General features: G+C 42.4%; 1 protein-coding gene across 1 annotated transcript in view; it reads right to left on the bottom strand.

Annotated features, from left to right (window-relative positions):
- Window positions 1-18431, bottom strand: part of EGFR (epidermal growth factor receptor) — a 158111-nt gene that overhangs the window by 41320 nt on the left and 98360 nt on the right. The window contains exons 2-6 of the mRNA XM_058811897.1: window positions 8010-8161; window positions 6305-6491; window positions 5516-5650; window positions 3694-3762; window positions 1357-1475 (exon numbers count right to left, since the gene is read on the bottom strand). Of these exons, the coding sequence (XP_058667880.1) occupies window positions 1357-1475; window positions 3694-3762; window positions 5516-5650; window positions 6305-6491; window positions 8010-8161 (662 nt within the window). The remainder of the gene's footprint in view (window positions 1-1356; window positions 1476-3693; window positions 3763-5515; window positions 5651-6304; window positions 6492-8009; window positions 8162-18431) is intronic.

Genomic DNA, 18431 nt, shown 5'->3' with positions numbered 1-18431 from the left:
CCTTAAAAAGTGACAGTGATTTCACATCAGGTCTTCAAAACAGTCTGATGGCCTCCTCTGCTTCCTGCTTAGCTCTAATGGAAACCCCAAGCAGCTACAGGGATGGTCCCTCAGGCTTTGAGGTTGAAAGGTTGCTTCAGGCTGGGCAAAGGAGTTCAGTATTTTTTTTAAAAAAGAAACCATGAGCTTTTCTTTTTCTGAGCAAGAAACCTTGGCACTCTGGTGGGGAGCTGCTGGGTTTCACATGGGAACAGGAGCAAATCTGCATGCCTTAGACAGAAAAATTTTCCCTTACAAGCAGCAACCAGAACAAGACAAACTGTACTTTTCTTGGCCAGTTTTTAATAACCTAAATCAAATCAAGTCCTTTCCTGCCAATTACTAACTTTTCTGGCTAAATATTAAACTCAAGCCATTATATTTGGCTGCAGGTAATGAACAATTTAGCAGTCATTTATGAAGGGCAAGTTGGTTCTTCCAATCTAAATCTGCATTAAATTAATAATGACTCCCTTTTTCCCTTTCTTCTCCCCTGGCTTTCCAGATGAGAAACAGTAACTGTGTGAGCCAGTAAGGGGATCATAGCCATCTTAAAAGAAAACCAGGAATAGAGGTAACAACAATAAAATCCAGGCTGGACAATTTCTGTGGTGATTACTGAGATGTCACTGAATTTTCAATGGAATTTAGTGCAAACATAGGGAAGAGTTAAAACCACAGCATGCACCAAACCCCTGAAACTCTTGTGGAAAAGCAATGAGACCTTTATTCCCTAAAGAAGCTCCATTTGTTTCTTCTCTCTTCACTGCCCAGGGCTCCCCAAATACAGTGGCAAGTCAAAAGCAGAAAGGGAAACCCAGATTTCACTCGTGAAGTTCGGTGAAATGCAAAGAAATGAAGATCCATCACTTCTTTACTTCCCTTACAAGTTCTTGCTTTGGTAAACCAAGATTACTACTGACTAGTGCTAAGGACCACAAGGCAAAGCTGTGCTGGCCCAGATAACCACGGGGGCACTTGTGGGCCTGTTCGTGTGGGGAAGTTGCCCACAGCAAACACTTGGATGTTCTGCAGCAACGCTGAGCTCACTGGGCAGTCAAAGGCACTAACACCGGTTTGGAACACACTAGGAAGGTCCATGGGCAGAGTCAGTAAACACCAGCCCAGGGTGCTGTGAAGGTCATGTCATCTTCCCTCCCAACAGCCACCCACGCAGGGAAGCCCTGGAGCACCCTCCAGGTCAGCATCTCTCAGGAGGCCTTCTGGGGCTGCAGAAGGCTAGAGCACATGCAGCTGAAAGCCCTGCTTGCTGTGTCAGGGACTGAGGCCATTGTGGTGGTGGTGCAGCATCATTACCAGGCAGTCACTCTCCCGAGGCCCGGTGCAGCCTGCGGCACATTGGTTGTGGCAGCAGTCGCTGGGCACCTTCCCCCTGCACCGACCGGAGCACTGCTGAGCACAGATGACTTTTGTTACTGGAAGATACAAGAAAAAATGAAAAACATCAGCTGTGCTTGCTATAATGAGATCAAGAAATATGGAGAAAAGGTCTGGTGCAGGTTCTGTGCTAGATTTTCCTCATGGGACATTCTGTCCTCATTTAAGGCCAAAGTTTGGGAGGGGTGAGAGAGAGTGTGGGTGGTGGTAAGAAGGGGTCATGTTCAGCCTGTAATTATCTTGGCTCTTATGAGGTGCTAAGAACTCTGATCCCAGCCAGGAAATATGTCCTGCTTAGAAAGAGCAACCTGGTTGCACCAATGCCTAGACCAAGTAAAACTGTGACAGAGTCATTGCATCTTATAGCTGGGCAACAGAGACATGGAGACATCTGTCTCCATTTCATTGAGAAAATTTACTATTATGGTGCTAACTTTGGGAAAAATAATGTGACAGAATTGCCAGGACTCTGTACTATAACTAGAAACTATACATTGTAGGTGTGGTGCTGTAAAACATTCCTTTAATGCACTAAAATATTTCCAAAATTTTCAGAGATAGGGGAGACTCACTCAGCAAGCAGATTTCATATGCACATTGAATTATTTTTCTTTAATGTTCAAATCCTTGGCCAAATTTTATCTTCATTACCAAACTCCCTCAGGGTTTGCACCAGTGTAACAACCCAAAGCAAAGAACTGGCCCTGGTCCAGCTTTTTGCAGAAAAGCAAAAACTGCCTGAAACATTTTGTTGAGAATTGGGAAAGCTTCTTCATTTGAATATCAAAGCAGAGAAAAGGATCATCAGAACAATTTTAAAAAATCTCACAAATGAATGGCTAGCATGTTTTTGTACCAGAGACCCAAAATGGGATTGTTTGTTCTCTTAAAAAAAATAAAATTACTGATCCATGAAGCATGGCATAAGGTGCCAGAAGAACCTGATGGCTACTGTGCTTCATACAGCATCCTGAGCATTTCAGCTGTGCACTGTGCTAACTGTTATCAACTTCACAGTTAGCACAAATGAGTTACAATATTATCAGAAATTCCTGTAAGTCTGAAAACCATGGTTGTTAATTAACAGAAAATTATTTCAAAAAATAGCCAGCTACAGGGTATATAACAGTGATTTTTTTCAAAAACATATATTCTTTTTCCATTACACAGTTCTGTATCCAAAGTGTATTATTTTATTTTTTCTTGTAGGCCTATAAGCAAGGTTGGATATTTTCAAGGAAAAAGATTATTTCCTTGAAATGCATTAGTTTCTCTGATAGCAACTCCTCCATTCAATGAGAAACAGGGGAATAAAAGGCATATTGTTCTACATGAACAGCATTTTGATACAATTTTTTCATAAGAATTAGCAGGGGAATAGAGCACCTCATCACTTTGATAACTACTGACTAGAGTTTCCTGCTGGAAACATACATTATATCAAACATTTTTGCTTCATATAGAGAATCCCACGTTCATTTCCAGAAGAAAAAGACGTATCCCCCAAACATTCCCACATATGGCAATGTGGGATACATTTTCAGTTGGCCAGAGTCTCAAATGCCTGGAGAGGCGAGCAAGAGCCCGCAAAAGATTTTGTTTCATGCACTCCCGATTGCAGTGAGGGTTTGTAAATGCTGGAAGCTCGCAGGGCTGAGACCTGAGGTTTCCCAAGGTCCTGGGACAGCTGTGCAGCCTCAGCTGCAGGAACCAGCCCAGGAAGGGCTTTGTATGCACAGCCACTGTGCACCCGAGAGCCAAACTGCAGAGCCAGCTGACAAAAACTGAAGCATGCCCTAAGTGAAGACAGGAAAGGTATGCACTCCTCTTTCCTCAAGCTCTAACTCATACAAATGTGGTGTGATATTTGCAGACAAAAAACTTAGGTTCAGGTGACTATTTGCAATGGAAAACTGAATGTAGGATGTTGCTTCCATTTGCATTATGTCTAGATCAGCCGTTTTTCCACTGAACTTTTCACAAAACGAGACCCAGTGTATTTCCCCACTTTTTAGAGAGAAAAAAAAAAAAAGCAGTGAAACAAATTGCCATGGTGCTCCTCCTCAACCTTTACTTTAGGAAAAATAAACTGTTGCAAAATCTCAGGCACTTGTAAATGGATGTTTCTGCTGCTCTCTTAGTATCAAGGAAGCATCCTACCTGCATAATTACAGTTATTTTATTTTTTCATAGACAGAAATGTAGTATGGATGTTAAGAGCACACAAGGTATTTCTTAACTAATCAACAGGCTTACATGTCTGGCAGTTTTGTTCACCAGGGCCCCAACAGTGGTCTTCTGTGCAGTTCTGATGACATTTGGGACCTAGAACACAAGACAGAGTATAATATTCTGTAAACTAAGAAAATAACAATGTACCATGAACAACAGAAAACAATTCAGATTTCCTTCCTGATAAACCAGGGTAGGAAGCACCTACATAACAGTGCTCAAAAAATTTGAGGGCTGAATTCGTTATCCTTTGTTCACCTCTGCTTTCCTACGTGCAGTTCTCCACCTCCACCCCTTTGAGCAAGCGAGCACAATACCCAGCCAGTCTAGCTTACGAAAGAGGAATATTTTTCCCAGGAACAGGAATCTCAGCTACTGCCCGGCTGGCCCTTCTGCTGGGGTTTTCATGCAATGGCAAGTCACCACTGGCTTGAAGTCAGGCATGTGCCAGCTGCTCACTACAGGCCACATGTAAATCAGTGTTTCTGAACAAGGCAGTTCTAAAAAGAAAACAAATCCAACTGGATTCACAGGCAACTGCCAGCTACTCTGACCACAAAGTAATTTGACTTGTCTGCTTTGTGCCCTCCTCCCATCCTATGCCAAAAATACTCCTTGTGCAGGACTAGGCTGCAGACAGATGATTTATGGAGAGGTGGGCAGGATGGACAGACACCTTGTCTGACCTCAAGCGTTCAGTGCTGGGCTCTTTCCCAATCTTCCCTCTTTGCTCTGTTCTTCCTTTTTTCTCTTAATGACAAGCAAAGTCCCAGCGAAACAACTTATTTTAGAGTATGGCATCATTATTAAAGCCATAAAAGGCTGTCTTAGGAGATTAATGTGAAATTCACTACATTTAAAAGACATTTCCTACTCGAGTGCTTCTTCCCACTAACAGCATGTGATTCTCCTTCCCCCCATCAGCCATCAAATAGCTGAACAAATGCCAATACTTGTCCAAGAGTTGATTGATTTGGTGTGGGACCAAAGAACTTTATTTTTTTTAAGTTGAAAAGTTAAAGGTTAACATTTCTGTGGTGTTCAGAGCCAAACTCCTGTGCTGACATGTATAGTTTGCAACTCCTTGATTATGCCAGGGCTCCATAGAAAAATAAGTCAACACAGAAGTTGGCTATTAGCTCAGGCAATTATGCAACTGGAAGAAGATAAAGAAAATATGTTTTCCTGCCAATTTATAGTGCCAGAAATGAAATGCTCAGAAATGAAAATAAACTCTCCTTTCTGTGAAATGACTGGGGATTTTACGAGGGACTCATAAGTCTGCAGGATTAGCTTGAGCCTGCTCTAAGCATATGATGTACAAACTTTTAAATATCCCCTCATCTCCCTGATGATCTGAAGTGTCAGATTTATCTACCTGTTTATTATACTTTTGCCAGGGTAATCTGTGGAGCCCAAAACAGGAGAATTTTATGGCATTACTTGGGCCCTAGCTCTAAGAAGGCTTCAAGTAACTCCATGAAGCTCCCCATATGGTTTTTCTAGACCAGAGCCTTATGATGTAAACAAAAGATTGCTGGAAAGGAAATGAATGCACGTTTTTCTGAGCTGTCTTTCTGAGCTGAGCACATATGCAGAGTACTGTCTTAAATCAAGAGGAACATTCCCAAGAACTTTGCTGAGCTGTGAGTTAAGGACCTAACCATCATGAAAAATTCTGTCTTAGGCCAGTGGTGCAGAAATGAAAGCACTTCTCTTGGAACAGAGCTGGGTGGCCTTTGTTAGGAATTGTTGGACCAGGAATCCACTGCATGAAAGATGGGATGTTCATTTTACTCTCTGAAATGGAGGGGGGAGACAGCACTTTTTATAAGTTAATACTCACAAGAAGACAGGTTGCTTGCAAATTCAAGCACCGTGGGAGGTTTCTTGCTTGTGTCAATGATGTCATTCCAAAGAACAGTATCCATGTTGCACAGTTTGGGGTTGTTGCTGATTTTAACACCTCCATTGAGAATTTCTGTTAAAGAAAAAATAATTGCTAAGTGAAGCAAATCCCTGTTTTGCCCCAGAGACATCCCCAAAATGTCTCTGCTCTAAAGAAAGAGAAATAAGTTACATCTTTCTCCACCTCAGTCACCTGATACTGACAGAAAGGAAAAATCAGGGCATCAGACTCCTGATGGTGTAACTAACACCTGGATCAGACCAACAGGTTCTGCAGAGCCAGCTTTTCTTGGATGCCACAAAGATGCCACTATGTGTATTCTTCTGCCTGGTGCCACCTCTAGGGCTCACAGCAGTGAGCAGAGCAGGCACTGCTGGTGTGCCCAGTCAGAGACCATGTGAGACACACATAATAGCAGTTCCCACAGGGATCTAACAGAAAACATCGATATGTATGCACTGGAATCAAATAATACAAATAATAAATGGATGTTTCTTTGCCAGTTTCAGGAACAAAGATGAATATTGATGGGTTTTCTTTGTCTTTTGTAGAAGACTGGCCAGCAGGAGAGCAATTAGAAAACTACATTCAGATCTTTGCTTTTAAAGCAGGTTTTGATGGCCCATGACTTTGAGAGGCAATCTCCAACAGATCTTGACACCAAAAAGTGGCAGTTGAAGTTTTAGGCACCTTTAGAGGTGCCTCCCCTCCTTGCCCATGTCTCACCTGAAAGCCGCTTCATTGGCAGCTGCCGGAGTCCCTGGGTTTTATTCATGTGGTAGTTGGATAAAACAGCCAGGGCATAAGAGTTGTCATACAGCACATTGCCTCGGATGATCTGGAGGTTTTCCAGGGGAATGACATCCACCATGTTAAGGGCGATGAGCACGTAGCCTGCAACCTCCTGTATTGACTGAGAGAGCAACAGAAGAAACAAGGTGCTTAATCCATAGTACTCTTCAATAATGGCTTTCCTCCTCCCACTCCTCCAATGCACCATCTTTCAATTTTAAGGGATGAGAGACCACCTAATCTCATTAAAAATAAAATAAATCCAAGAATAAGAAGGGACTATGTGCAAAACCTTGGTGTTTCCCTATATATCCCTATAGGTTTCCCTATACATACATATAAACTCACCCTTTCAGCAGCTACCAGGGGGTCATTCCAAAGGTCCAGCATACCCCTGCATGACCCAGTCAGCCCTGGTAAGTGGGGCTGACTAGGGCATGCAGGAGAAAAGGGCAAGCATGTATGAAATGGCAACTAAGTGTGATGCTTCCAATAAATACTTGTCTAGCCTTCAGCACCTGGCAGCACACAGATGCCACCTGATTCAGGCTTTTACATGGTCTCTTCTGTGCCCCTTCCCATGCTCATTAAAGTGAGAGACTAGGCAACCTTCTCCTTCTTAAACAATTTATATCTTTACAGGAAAAAAACACAAGTGAGATACTGTTCCTGCATGTGGGTTTATTCCTGTCTTGCATTGTGAAACATATGCATTTCTAACCCCTACAAAAATCACTGCAAGTGAAAATCCTTCAGCCTACTAAAGATATTTTCCTTTTCTGTGAAGACTACCAGTAAATTTTCAAGAGACTTGTTATGTTCCTTGGAACCCTGAGCTCCCCAGTCAGGTTGTGTTTGGGAAACAAGAACGGCAATACCATCATATTTGTAATCCATATGTTCAAACCACAGATTTTTTGATATTGCTTGTTACTTGCTGGTGGAGAACCTGCAGGTCCCCATGTCAGCCATGGCTCCTCCCCATGCTATGGCTGTGTTTAAACATCCATCCTCGGTTCACTCCCTCCTCAGCTTGCCTTAATTTGCCCATGAACTTGGGCACAAAACAAATGTTGAGATGGGAGTAGCCCATGTGTCAATCACAGGGTATTATCTTGAAGATCACTTCAAGAATCCATGTGGGAAGTTATTGCACAGGACTTGCCTGCCTGCTGAGGGTGTGAGCACTTCAGGCTGGAGAGGCACTCACCACTATGGCAGGGGAAGGGACAGCAGTTTGGAGGGCAGGGAAAAGGCCTCCACACTTCACAATCTGCCACTCGCTTTGTGCTTTGCTTTGCCCAACAGCACCACAAAGCCTTTTGCTCTCTGAGAACTGAGGTAATAGGTATGGATGAGGTTTCTTCTCATTCTAATTATAAATGAGAAGAAACCCATCTGCATGGCACCCAGCACAATGCTTGAAAAGCTATTTCTCAGAGCACCTGATTTCTTTAGTAGGGATGAGTGCATCCTGCAGCCTACAGGTATGCTTAGACTGCAGGCTGCGATTCCTCTGACCTTAGCTAGCTATGTTTTTGGATCACAGAATTTTATCAGCAGCTGATCCTTTGCACTTAAAAAATGGGAGTAGGATTTTTTTGTAGCAGAGTAGACTTCATTGGCCATGAATACTAACCTTCAGGAAAGAGAGGTCACGATTGTGCTCCACATATGTAATCTCCAGGTTGCTGAGTACCACCTCACAATTGTTGTACATCCTCTGCAGGCTGGTGAAATGGTCTTCCACATGTCCCAGTTGGGTCAGCTTGTTATTTGTCCCTTGACAAACTGTGGAGAAAAGGAGAAAGCTCCATGAAGGAAAGGAAGAATTAACTACAGGGAAAAGACTTGTTTCTCACTTATCTTTAAAAGCACTACAGTAAGTTAAGCTTCATAAGAAGCAAGAACATTATCTGTCATGACTTCACTGGCAATAGTGTAGGAAGTATGCAGTGTTTCCCAGGGACAGAGATGTACCAGAATTCAGAGGTGGAATAACTGCCCATCACGGTCTGTTATAGAAAAGCCACAATACAAGGTTTTTATACATAGGGAGCACTAAGTTTTGTGCATCACAGACATAACTCAGTTCCTCATAACTGAGGAGAGGACATTGATACAGTTCCACTGAACACTACTGAAAATGGCATGTTGCCAGGTATCACCAAAAGTGATTTTCCTGAGGACCTATTTTACATTACTTTCAGGGGCATTGGGTCTCCTTGTAAGCTCAGAGGAAGGAAGGGGGGCTTCCTGAAGGACCCCTTAAGCTACAAACTCGGGTTTTAAGGTCTAACTGAACCTCCAGGGCTTACACATCTCTTGCCACTCTGGCATTTTGGGAGTATGACAGATTTAGATTTTCTGATATATTCATCTTTGGCACTCAAATCCACTTCTGCCTGGTGGGGAAGGAAGAGGTGTCACACAGAGCACCACCGAGATTTCAAATATTTATAACAGCACGATGGAAAAATTAATCCCCTCCTGACATTATATTACACTGCTTTATTAAATCTAGAGGAACTGAAAGAAGTTATCAAGATTGTAATTGATTGCAATTCATGAGCAAAATGCAAACTTGCTCTGAAGAAAAACAGACACAACCCTGAAAAATTCTGTACTCATACAGTCATTTCCTCTGCTATCCCTACAGGGGTCAAATGAACACATCTCTCAGTTATGCTAATACAGAGAAAAGGAGAATTATACAGAAGACAATGTGGTAAAAAACTTCACAACCCCTTCCAGGGGCTCCTTCAGCTCCACTTTGCTCTTCAGTGGGAGCAGAAGCAGGCTGTTATCCCATCATTTGCATAATACAACCCCAGCCTAACTGCACAGCTTTCCATATTGAAAGAATTATATTGTTTTAACTTGGAGAAATAAATATATGAAATTATAGTTTTGTAAAGCCATAATTCACAGAGACACCAATCACAAACTGGAGTGCTGCAAAGCAAATAACAAAGACTCTTGAGAAAGCTGGAAATATGTTTCAGTTCTAGTAACAAAAGACAACACCTGTTGAAGATTTACCGAACAACTGATGCTTTATTAGTAGGAAAACCAGTGTAATGACAGCGATAAAAACACACTTTACCAATCATCAAAACTATTCACTGAACATGTGGTACTTTTCAGTACAATCATCAGCATTAGGAGTTACAGTGATAACAGATTAAATACTCTGGACCATGTTTAAAGCAAGGCTGTTCACTCACATTCCTCAGTTATTTCTCATTACACATCTAGAGAAACATTATAGTGTTTGGAATCAGAGCAGCAACTGCTGGTAAATGGGAGCACTATGACAGGCTGGGAGCACATCATCTAAGCTGCTCGACCCTTTTTATATATTTTGAATTTCTGAATTTCTTAACACTTGCTTTAGAAATTCTAAGTGTGATTTTCTGTTTTAGTTTCTGTTCCAGTTTCAAACTTAACTGTTTCATTGTGTTCATACTTCAAATCTGTACTTGATGTCTACTTAAAGTACAAGGTCCACAAATTATCAGAGTCATGGGTAGGTTTTAATTCTGCAGAGTAGTCACATTTTGAAAGTTAGAAGTACTGTCATATGGCTAGTCTGCTCTGGAAAAAGTGTTGGTTGCTCTTGGGGACAGGGATGAAGAGTCTTTGAATTGACTGGAAAAGTCAAGGAGTCATCCCAGAGGACATCTTGAATTTTAAGCAATGTTATCCTAAAACCCAGGAAAAACCAGTAATTACAGATTCTGAAACTGTTCAAAACCTCAGCTTGGATGCTCCGTTTAGGCATCTCATATCTGATCTTTAGAACAGTGTGATTTTGGAAAGCACTCTAACACAGCGCAGGTGCAGGTGCAGTTTGGCCTGCTCACAGAAATAAAACTATAAGTCATCCTGCTGTGCTCTTCAGGGTCCCCAAATGTACCTGATGCACTTGTTGCACCTCTGAGGTTACCAGCAAAGATCTGCCCCAGTACTCAGGACAGGTCCAGTGCAAAAGCTGCAGTGTTTATGCTGCACCTGAACCAAAGGATGGCTGGAAGGAGGAGCTTTCCCTGGTGGCATCCTCCTGGCCACCTGTGTCCTTGACAGACTCTATGTGGCTTGGCATCAGTCACATCATACAATAAAACAGCCCAGCTTGTTGGAACAACCCCTAAGACAAACTGCACTCATTTGAATGTGCTTCTCTTGGGATCAGACAAGTGTTGGAGCTCTGAACTTGGGCCAGCTGTCTTGAGAAAGACAGACTTTTCACTGCTTCAAGACTGAGGCAGCAGGCAGAGGGCATGGTTACTCTTGCACTTCTCCCTCTCCCTCTCCCATGGGACCTCTCAGGGAACCATGCCAAAGAGTTGATCCAAGCTACAAATAATATAGGACAATAAATAAATAATTAGACTGAGGGTATTTTTAGCTCAGGAAAGCTTGTTGATGTGGTTCACTATGGTGCTCCATCCATTGGAAACAGCTCAGAGGACAGAGCAAGGAGGCAGAAGCAAATAGGCAAGAGAAAGAGCTTCCCTGCTTGTGAAGCTGCAGAGGGAAACCCAGACATAATAAGCTCTGAAAGGGCTTCACCTTGGTCCCCCAGGACCTCCTTTTTCCCCCCCTGTACTGTGGGCAGAGAACACTTTGGCAGTTCTCTACCAAAATAATTCAAAGCCACTGGTCCCCTCCTCACATCCTCCATCCAGTAAACAGTAGCTGCAGATGAGATGTTAGTTACCATCTGGAGAGCAGAATAAAGAGGGCTGCTTCTGCTAAGAAATCAACAGTGTGTGGCTGTCAGAGTATCAGCCAGAGCACCTCAGTGCAGCTTTCTCCCTCATGCACAAATTTTTGTTTGCGCTGAGAGATATAAGGGATCTAAGTGCATCCACAAAGTGAACTTCATCACACCAGTATTTACCAAGTGAGAACCTGGGTCATAAGCAGTATATGCTGAGCAAATAAAACCCAAATCAAACAAAACAAGGTAAATCCCTGCGGCAGTATTACTGAGCTCAGGCAACAGCGCAGAATAATTTTCCAACTAGAACATTTGAAAAGAAAATAAAATGGCCTGCTTATATCTGATGAATAACACCATTTCTGCAATTTCCTTGCTTATGGAAACTGTTCTAAAAAGATACATGCTATAATTATCTGTATATAATATCACAGTGTGAATGCCACTCTGGCCAGAGGCTAAAGCACTGACAATGAGGTGCTCGCCTTGCTCTGCAGAGTTTTAAGTGGGATGTGCATGCTTGAGTGGATGGAATTTATTACAATTTAACCTCTTTTGAACTCAACCTACTTGTCCTCTAAAGGACAAATTCTGATGCCACATGCAATACATTCATTACATAATTTTGTTTCAATGTGTAGCAAAGCCAGCACTATCCAGTTTAGGAGTCAGTGGTGGGCATGGATACTTGCATGGTACTGCTGGAGGTTATGGTAGCATGTACTGTATAATATATGTTCTGTGTGGACACTTACACGTCTTAGCTAAAAGGGAGAGTAAACCATTCAGGGTGAGAACAACCCTGACCAGTAGAAAAGCCAAAATCCAGAACTGAACTTCAGGGCATGGGCTGATCCCTGAAAGACGAAAGCTTTGCTTTTATCTGTGATGTTAATATAATGAAAACACAACTGGTCTGGAAAGTTTTGACACAGAGGACACGTCCCAAGAGGCTGCTGTCTGTGGCAGTGCTGAGAGCAGGCTGCAGGCTGGGAGTGTAGGGCTCTCCTGTCCCAGCCAGGGAGATCTGCTGGGCCCTTAGTGCCCAAGCCACCACTCCTATGACATGGGGCAACCCAGAATTCTGCAGGGCAGCATCATGGGATTGTCACCCTAAAGCATTTAATTATGTGTGATAGAGATTTTAGCCCATTTGCTGCAATTCTTAAATGCCAAAGTGATGTTGATCTTGAATCAGCTGCAGCATTACCTCAACAGACAGCCTAACAAAAATTTAGATATTGCTGAAATGACCCATAAGTCAGGCGCTGTATAAGGCAGCAGCAATCAAAGGGCTCAGGAAAGAGGCACACTATACTGACAAATGCAAACTCATTGAATTTAGTGCTTATCAAAAGTGCAGGGTTGGCTGTCCTGGCTACTAAAAGTTTCTGTGTGTCCACAGACATGTTTGTGGACATGCATCCCCTTCTCTGCCTCAAACTTGGACTTACAGGAGTATTTCTAGGCGATGCAAGCTGGTTCACCCTCTGCAATCCTTTGGTCCTTGGCCACTTTTTTCTTGTGCAGCCTGAAGTAGTAGTGTGAAACCAAAGCATTTCCTAAATAGCATTTTCCTCAAGTGATGGTAGGGAGACAGAGGCCATCCATACAGATGTAATGCTAAGCAACAACATTTTCCCAAATCCATACAAGCTCAGATTAAACAAAATGGTCCCTGCAGCAATTGCACTGATACAAGTAAAATCTGTTTTCATCTTTTCCCCAGAAAATCTCTGATTACTGATGTCCCAAGCCTGTCACACATATTTGCCCCAGACTTGAGAAAAACCCCAGAGAATGCTTTGAAACCAAATTATCACCAATCCCCAAATCACTCTGTTTCTATCCCTGCTTAGTCTGTGTTAGTCTCCATTCACCTCAGATACACATCAAAATAGTAACTCACAAAGGCAATTTCAGAGATATGCAAGTCCATTTTCATGCTTCATATGTCACTTATAACTATATATGCCCTAGTATGATAAATTTATGTACTATATGCATATTTTCTATATTATGCATGTTTTCTAGCCATCACTGACGATAACACAAAACTTGTAGATGAGGGGTGTTTGTTTAATCTGACAGTGTATTTATAAATGTTCTTCTCTCCTCACTTGTTAGCAGTAATTTCACTTTTGATTGTTTTTGGGTACTTAATGGAAGGGCAGCACCTTGCTGGGTGCTTGGTTGGGATAGAAAGCTGGCACTGAATGCCTGGGGAGATAACACTATTACTGAGTGTGCTACTATCAGAGTGTGGGGGAAAACACCTTCCAAGCGAATGGAATAACTTGAAAGGAAATATTGCTCAATTTGGGTCTGTAGGAGCAATCACACCATCCCAACCTTTGCCCATTGTATCCCCTGGGTCACTCCTGCACAACCCAGAGGGGATCCTGGCCATACCCTGCATCTCCATGATCTTTCCAGGGGAAAACTTGTTTCCCCCTTATGAAGACCTTCATCTAATAGGCCCTCTGAAATTAAATGAAGATGCTTGCCATTTAAGCATAAATATGCACATCAGTTCTAAGGGCAGGTCCTCTATATCAGGTATTTTTTTAACTACCTTCAAAGCATGCCCTTAAAGATATCAAATGGATCCACATAACCTGCAGTGGAAACCAGCAAAGTGCAGTTTACTAGCTGTCAAATCATCAAAATAATGACATTTAAGCTTACAACAAAGTACTAGAACAGACAGGACATTTGTCATAATGATTAACCTACTAGAAAAAGAAAGAACCATGCAATGTTTCCCTAAAGAAAACAGGGTATGACATATCAGGAGTTGAAATAAGAAATTGACATTACATTTTATGTAATCAATCACTCAAATAGAAATATTTCTTATATTCACAAGTTCCTCAGGTCTACAGAGAGAAGGGATGGAGAAATTACCCAGTATTGCTGGGTTGAGTATGTTTGCTAAGTATGTTCACTGAGTAAGAACTTCAAGAGGGAGGAAACTTCACATGACACAAAAGGAAAACCAAATCTGCTGCAATGTGCCATGGGAAGTTATGGAAAGGAAAGCTAGGAAACAGGTAAGGAGTACAAACAGTGCTCACACGCTGGCACACATTTTCCCTTAAGAACAGTGTCTGCAAACCCATACAATGCCTAAAAAGTCCAGTTTCAGCTTAATGACAGCAACATTCGGGCACTGGAAATTTTTCTGCAGAAGATAATGATTTTGCACATATCCAAATACTTTAATTTAAAACACTGTGAAAAACAACCTCACGTGGCTTTAGCAAGTTCTTGCTCAAGCAGTGTGGTTTAGAGTAATGCAGTTGCTGAGATGAATTCCAACTTTCAGACACACTGGGAACCAAAACAATGACAGAGACCTTAAAAATACTTAGATGGAAACTGTAATTGCAAAAATTACGAAAACTAACACCCTAGTGGAGAAAAAGAATATGCCTTGAGGGAAAGCTTTCCCAGATGGTTTCTTATTTCTATTTACTTGTCAAAAACAACTTTTCCAGATAAAAGTAATTTTAGGTTTCCCTTCCTGACTCCAATTAGGAGTGGAGACCTGCCTTTCAATGTCGAAAGTCACATCCTGAATTGCAAAGGATGGAAGTATCATGACAGATGGTCTGTTTGCTGGTGAGTGTGTTTGCCTGAAAGAACAAATAATCACATACAAATCAACTTGTTTCTGGATGAAGACCTCACCAAAGTCACAGTATTTCTGACAACGAGGGATTCAACCTTATTAATTCCCCAGGGTGCTTTTTTCCCCTCCCCAATATCATTTACTAATATTTCTATTTTTCTCCTTTGTTGCCATTATTTAATTCTGCATGTATGTTTATTAATCCTCCAGAGATTAAGGCCAGACCAGGATGTGCTGAAATCAATCTTTCCACCGGCTTCAATGTGAACTGGATGGGGGATTAAATTCTTCTTTTCCTGATACCGGTATAAATTTGGAGCAAGTACATGGACAGGATAGACTAACCCAGATTTAAGTTTTGCCCTCTGAATGTCTTGGGATAAAACTGTTGTTGATACAGATATTTTCTGTAAATACAAGTAAAATTTCAAAGAAACAGGAATTGTCACCTTGCAATTTTCTACAGTTTGGGGAAAAGTTGATTTCCAAAGGTGAATGATAGATGGGAATTTTGAGAGAGGGTATTTCCACTGAGGTACTGAAAGATAACCTGAGTTTAGCTGAGTTTTCTTCATGTGGTTTTGTCACTGATCTCAAAGACTTCAAATCACTGCTGAGGATTCCTGCAGATGATACAAGCATTGCTGGAGTTCTAAATAACAAAGAGGGACAGATGACCTGCGCAGGCTGGTTTGTATAATTTAGGAAAATAAGCTCCCTGAACAACATTACACGAACTATAGCCAAAGGCAAGGTGTTACATCAAAGACTGCAGAACACATAGGAGGCAGAAGATGGGGTCCTGGGATGCAGTTGCCCTGAAAAAGACTTGGAAATAATATGAGGTGACCAGAGGGAGAAGCCAGGATCCACTGGGTCCATCAGTGGCAAAATGCTGAAGGAAGGGAGGCAGTGCTGGCATTAACCCCTGGTGGTGCCCCAGCATGCCACAAGGGTGGTGGCCTCTGCACTGGATGGCTCTCCTCTCCCTGCAACGCAGATGCCACTGGGGCAGCTCCCACTCCCAGTGCTACCAGGATGTACCTCAGGCTTCAGCCCTTCTCCAAGCGACATTTCAGCCCAGTTCCCTGACACCTGGCCAGTGATTAGTGCACTAGGATTTTGCCTTGACTTTGGCAGGCTATTTATAGAGAATGATGGCTGGAAAGTCAAGCTCCCCAAGACGTCCTCCCCAGCACCTGGGGTGCTGCTGTTGGGTTGCTCTTCCCACTCACACCCTCTGGAGAGGCTGCCATGAAGGTAACTAAGAGCTTGCACAGGGCTTTCTCTTTTCAGCTATTGCTCAAGGTTAAAAGGCCAGGTCTATTACAAGTGCAATAACCAGTGAACTTAAATAATGAGTAGTTTATAAATGAATAGTTTATAAATATTAGACACAACACTTAACAAATTTTGTGCAGAAAACCACAGAGGCACCTTCTCCCCCTTTTTAACCATATTTAGAGAAACTCAAGCCACACTGACTGTGCTATGTGAAGTCAGCATGGACTCTGAGGTGCCCCAAGAAGTTTTCCCATGGGGCCCCAACAGAACAGGGTGATCAGCTTGGCTTTACAAATATATCAGCATCAGGATGGGCAAAGTGATGAGTTCATGCCCTAGCTGGCCATTTTTAGACTCACTGTTCCCTACACACTACAGAGCAACTGAAGCTGGATGCTTTAGTGTGCAAAATGGGGCTCTTCAAGACAAAATGTCAACTGCAGCTTAGACATTCAAGAGGTGTACAGCACGGGGAAACACCACTGTGTGCTATGGAAAGTAACAAGACTTTGGGAACCACTGAGGAGGAAATTAAGGAGTGGGGGAAAGGCAGAGTTGGTGGTATATTGGTTATACTGGATGGATGTTCTGCCATCCCACTTATTCTGGGTCTCCCAAGAGAAAGCATTGCCCATGTCTGTGTTTTCGAAGAGTGATCTTCATGCTGTGTGAAATCCACATACTGACCAAAGCAAGTCTGTCTTGCACTGCACTGTTTGCACCCAAACACGACCATGCAAGGGGCAATAGACTCTGGTGTCAGTCCCAGCAGCTCTGTGCACTACAGTGGATTGTTTCCCCCAGGGATGGGTCTGTCTATGAGGTAGCACAGGCCCTGGCTAGAAGTCCATGGCTGCAGTCCTCCAAACCTCCAGCTTCATATACCAGCACATCTACTATGTTCATCTCAAAAAACCTGCGTGCATCCACTGGGCAGAACTCTGGAGTGTGAGAAGGACTGTCACACAGCTCCATTCATGTGAAGTTCTGGCCCTGGGAAATGGCTCACAGAAATGGAATGGTTCTCCTGGCATCCATGGAGAAGTTTGTATTGCTGTGTTTGCTGCAACTGGTGTAAACAGTGGGCACAGAGCACAACAATGGGCATAGCTCACCAAGCCTTGAATCTGGTGACACATGTCTGGCAGGGCTGTGGCACCTTAAGATGTACACCAGGATATTTGGGAAAACAAGTAGATGACAATGGATAAATAAGCCTGTTTCCATGGTCTAAAAAACCCCACATTCTTCACTGTTGTTTGTTCTGGCAACATCTATGAAGCAGCAGGATTTTATAGCACAATAAAAAGAAACTGAAGATGTGTGGCCATGAAAATATGGGATCAGTTGCTAGTTACATCAGCACTGAATTGTTTAAAATCATTTCAAAATGAGTTAACTTGAGAAACGAGAGTTAAAGGCATTAAACTGTGCTGTGAACATTTTAGCATGTGGGATTTCTTGAGACACCACAATTGCATATTTCAATTTGTGCCTTCCAATGAAAAAAGACATATGTTTTTCTTTATTTATATTAAATCAAGTCTTATGTTGAAGTAAGCTGTGGTTCTCATGCACGTATTTCTGAATCCCCAGAGGTGTAAAGCTCTATGTGAGCACTCACATAGAACTGGCTCAAAAAGGACAAGAGAAACCACTTGCAGCTCATTCCAAGTAGAACACTAAAAGCTTGCTATTACAAATACAACACATCCAATAAGTATATTACACACACACATACACAAACATATATATATATATATATATATATATATATATATATATATATATATATATATATATGTAGCTCTCCCAGTTAAGCAGACGGACATCTCTAGAGACCCAACATATGTGGAATACTGCTGAAACACAACAGCAACCACACAAGCTTCATCTGCTGCCTTGAACTACACTTGCCCACCTCTATGATCACCCCATGCACTTCTGTGTGTGGTTCTGCCCACTGAGGACAGGGAAGTGCTGCCAGCACCCACGGTGAATGCTGCACCGAGCCTTGGGGCATGTGCAGCTGCATCAGTCCCAACGCTTCCTCCCAAGCTGCTCTACAGTGAGTTCCAGACTCCTGTGGAGCCAAGCTGGAGAGCTACAGGAAGATCTATGCCTCAAAGTTCCCTACAGGACATCTTGTCCCTTAAGAATCAGGTCACCTTCTCGAGCAAGACTAAAACAAGACAAAAACTGCAGACAGGACTAAGATAAACAGCATTTACTGCTGCAAACAATAAAAGATACTGTTAAGTTACTACTGTAGCAAATGCCCTGTCAACTGACTACAAAGAACAAATGCAAGCTGATAAAAAGCTTTAAAAGTTTATTTTCAACATCTGTGCATTCATGGGAATAAATGCTAACAATGACTCTAGGGCTTCCAGACGAAATTTGGATATCTGTGCATG

This window comes from Ammospiza caudacuta, chromosome 1 (genome assembly GCF_027887145.1).
Source record: "Ammospiza caudacuta isolate bAmmCau1 chromosome 1, bAmmCau1.pri, whole genome shotgun sequence".
Lineage (NCBI taxonomy): Eukaryota > Metazoa > Chordata > Aves > Passeriformes > Passerellidae > Ammospiza > Ammospiza caudacuta.
This window is presented reverse-complemented; position numbering and strand designations above follow the sequence as displayed.